This window comes from Hipposideros armiger, unplaced genomic scaffold, assembly GCF_001890085.2.
Source record: "Hipposideros armiger isolate ML-2016 unplaced genomic scaffold, ASM189008v1 scaffold_664, whole genome shotgun sequence".
In the NCBI taxonomy this organism is placed as follows: domain Eukaryota; kingdom Metazoa; phylum Chordata; class Mammalia; order Chiroptera; family Hipposideridae; genus Hipposideros; species Hipposideros armiger.
In genome coordinates this window covers 653,943-657,939 of record NW_017732014.1, presented here as the reverse complement: position 1 = coordinate 657,939, position 3,997 = coordinate 653,943, and the positions used below count along the sequence as shown (strand labels likewise).

The 3,997-nt window shown below is 53.2% G+C and overlaps 1 protein-coding gene across 2 annotated transcripts in view; it reads left to right on the top strand.

Moving 5' to 3' along the window:
- The first annotated feature begins 1,584 nt into the window (after positions 1-1,584).
- The window catches only part of CEACAM20 (CEA cell adhesion molecule 20), a 19,262-nt gene continuing 16,849 nt past the window's right edge, over positions 1,585-3,997 (top strand). For both annotated transcript variants that reach the window (XM_019626213.1, XM_019626212.1), the window contains exon 1: positions 1,585-2,024. In XM_019626213.1, coding sequence (XP_019481758.1) covers positions 1,973-2,024 — 52 coding nt within the window. In that variant the 5' untranslated portion in view covers positions 1,585-1,972. The remainder of the gene's footprint in view (positions 2,025-3,997) is intronic.

Sequence of the window (3,997 nt, the reverse complement as noted above, 5' to 3'; positions counted from 1 at the left end):
GGCAGGATGGCTCAGCTGGTGAGAGCACGTGCTCCTAACAACAAGGTTGCCAGTTCGACTCCCACGTGGGATGGTGGGCTACGCCCACCCGCAACTAAGATTGAACAGGGAGTCTTGAGCTGAGCAGCCCTGAGCTGCCGACGGGCAGCCGGATGGCGACTGGACTTGGAGCTGAGCTAGCTTTGCCCTCCACAACTAAGACTGAAGGACAACAACTTGGCTGTTCCCCTCCCCCAAATTCCCCAATAAAACCTTAAAAAAAAAGTTGTCTCAGCCTTGTCTTGAACAGCCCATCCTCTTACTTCTCCTCTGCTCTGGAGCCACCTGAACTGCTTTCTGTGCCTCAAACTCAGCAACTTCTCACATGCTGCTCCCCCTGCCTACTGGACTCTCCCTGACTCACCCCTGCATCCTCCAGGTCTCAGCTTTGATGTACCCTCCTCCAGGAAGTCATCTCTGATCCTCAGGCTGGGTCAGGCGCCCCCTCTGCACTCTCCCGCCCCAGCCCTACCCACTGGTCACTGGACTGGGGACAGGTCTGCCTTCCTCTCTGGATGTGAGCTCGTGAGAGCAGGGCTGGGGTTGCCTTGGTCACTGCCATGTCCCCAACAGTACTAGGCATAGGGATCGGCACAGAAGAGGAGTTCACGGAATTTGTTAAATGAATGAGCAAAGGAATGAATGAACACATGGATTAATAGTAATTCCCTGACCCAGGCAATTACGTTAAATTTTCTTGGTCTATGTGCTCCCAAAGACCAACAGCTTGTCTTGCCCATAGGGAATTAAAAAAAAAAAAAAAAAGCAATGCTCATATATTGAACTTTTACTATGTTTTTCAGCTCTCGGCTCAGATGCCCCCTCCTCCAGGAAGTCCTCACTGCTCCCTCCCCCCAGGCTGGGTCTGGTACCCACTGGAGCTCTCCCAGCCCAGCTCACTCTGTGCTTCCCACCCTTTGTTTATGACCAGGAATCCTTAACACAAGCATTATTTCAGCTTATGTAATATTTCCAGGTTGCTCATGATGAGCTTGGGATTGGGCCTGATTTTATTAAGCTCTCAACAACCAGGAACCACCATTGTTGCATTTCTTGTTTGTTGCCTTATAGCTTTATCCTCGACCCCCCCATACACACCAATCCCTGACCTAATGAGGTCCCGAGGGGGTGTCTCAGAATGCTGAGACCCAATGGAATGATGTTGGTTATCTCCCTTATCTTTATGGCCGCCTGCGCAGCGTTGCCATCCTGGGGATTGAGTGTGAGGGAGTACGAAGGCACTGCCAGTGTTGGGCAGGTTGATGCCATAAGGCACTTATCACACGGACTTTAGAAATGACAAGCTTCACTTCTTTGAAGTTTCCAAATAAAAGCCACACGCAGGCCTGATTTGGAGCTCAGTTCCAGAGAGGCTGCAGCCCCCTGGCCTCGCTTTAACTCTCTCCTTGACTCTTGTGTTTCTTTAACCCTGTGCCCCCCCCCTCGCTCCCCACTGCTCTTGCTGCGCAGAGACGCGGCACTTGTTATCATTGCCATGCAACATCAAGCTCTCAGTTCATGGTCCCTTTAACTAACCATTCTCAAGTCGTCCTTCCTTGGCTCCTCTTCTCCCCCAGTTGCTCTGCATCCCGGCAAAAAGGTGGGGAGGAGGGCTTTAGGGCGAGAGGACATCTTTCTCAAGAGGACCCAGAGCCAAGGGGCAGGGTTTTCTTTCTCCTTTTCCGCCTTGGGGAAACCCCAGGATTCCTGGGGCTCTTGTTCTCTGGACTAGGCAGAGGAAGGAGAGTGAGCCCTTTGGGTGGAGGGTGTTTACGGGGTCAAAGTTCCTCCCCGGCCACCACCTCTGTCTGTCCTGGGAGCTTCTGTCATCAGAGTGCCTGGGAGTTGCAGAGGAGAAGAGAAGGGGGCTGGAGTGAGGACAGTGTGTGTGTGTGTGCAAGCCAGGGCACATTGGAGGCAGGTGCCAGGAGCCATGGAGCCCGCTGACTCATGGGGCCACCACTGGGCAGGAATCCTGTTCTCAGGTGAGTGTCCTGCTCCCCTCAGATGGGGGTGGGGGGTGGAGGGGTTTTGTGTGTGTGTGTGTGTGTGTGTGTGTGTGTGTGTGAGAGAGAGAGAGAGAGAGAGAGAGAGAGAGAGAGGGAGGGAGAAAGGGAAAGGGAAAGGGAAAGAGAAAGAAAGACACACCCAGAGAGACCCAGAGAAAGACTCAGAGAGAGACAGGTAGAGGAGAGCTGGAACATAACAGGCAGGGAGTGAGATGGGCAGAGGGAGGATGCACCAGCCCAGAGTGGCCAGGTCACACATCAAGATGGGGACAGTTGTGAAACTTATGCTTAAAGGGTATATGAGGCAAAAGGGAAAAACTAGACTAGTATTTTGATTAAAAAAAGCATTTTGGAGGCAAAGAAATAATTTTGCAATGTGGCGTGCAGAGGGGAGGGCTCAGCCTGGCTTAGCTGTGTGGCCCTAAGACCTGCTCTTCCCTCTGGGAGGAGCTTCCTGACTGACTCTGGACCCTGAAAGGGCTCTAGGGTCCTCCTGGGGGGCAGGGGGAGAGAGGGAGAAGAGGAGAGAGAGAGAAAGATGGGGGAGAGAGAAGGAGGCTGTGTGTTTCTCTGCAAGGTTCGTTTCCTCCTGGTGCACAGAAGACAGGACNGCTGAGTCCCTTGGTCTCGCTCTTAATCTTACTTTTGTCTCTTGCTCTTATTCAATCTGCGTCGCCCCTTAAGAGAAACCTGTTTGCCCTTGCCACACTGGACGTGACAGCCTTGAATTCTGGGCGTCTCGTCTGCAGCAGGTGCCCTCAGCCAGCACCGGCAGCCATAGAGTTTGGGAGTGTGGTGGGGTCAAATGGCACAGGTGTTGATTGATCTCCGTGCGCAGAGGAGAGGGGGCTGGAGGCAGACAGAAGTCACATGAGGACCGTGGAAGGCGGCACACGTGGAGGTTAAGAGCGGGGTAGACCAGAATCCCTGGCTCGAAATGCCCTGTGACTTTAGGCAAGTCACGTCACCGCTGAGCTTCGGTGTCCTTAACGATGAGATGGAGTAATAATACCCCTCACCCTACTCTACTTTTCATTTTTCTATAGCCTATGTCCCCTTCTGACATCCCACGTAATTTGCCCATGTATTGTTTATTGTCTCTTTCCCACGAGGACAGGGTTTTCTGTCTCTTTGTCCCCTGCTGTCTCTCTTCCGGGTGCCTAGAGCAGGCACTGTAGGTGCTCAGGAGATGTGTGTTGAGTGACTATGTGAGTAAGTTACATACCTTCCTCACAGGGGCTGCTGCATTCCAACACACTAGGTGACAACACCTAGTGGGAAGTCACATTTGTTGAATGCTTACTCTGTGCCAGGCGCTGTTCCTGGCACTTTTCCCAGCGTTCACTCATTTGATCCTCACAGCCAGTTTGTGAGGTGAGGCTGTTTACCCTCCATGAAAACACTGAAGCACACAGGGGTGACATCACTTCCTGATAGAACACAGCAGGGGGGCAGGGCATGGAGAACTCAGGCAGCAGCCTTCAAAGAGGCAAGCCCAACATCATCTCCATCTTACAGCTGAGGAAAGTGGCCACTTGGGAATTGATGTCCCCAAGGCTGCAGGGTTAGCAAGTGGAGGACCCAGGCTTGGAGCCCCTGTAGCCTGACTCCAGAGCCGCTTACTCAGCCTTGTGCTTCATTGGAGCCGATACTTAGTGACCGCCTGTGGAATGATTGGGACCCACACAGGGGCAGCAAGGTGAAGCAGCTGGGCCAGCTGAGATCTTTTTTCCACTCGCCAAGATGCCCCTCATGTCCCAAGTAATCGTTTAAGAGTTGTCTCAGCCTGAGCCGGCCAAGTGGCTCAGTTGGTTAAGAGCATGAGCTCTGAGCAACAGGGTTGCCGGTTCGATTCCCACATGGGCCAATGAGCTGCGCCCGAGCTGAGCTGCCGCTGAGCTGCCAACAGGTGGCAGGATGGCTCAGCTGGTGAGAGCACGTGCTCCTAA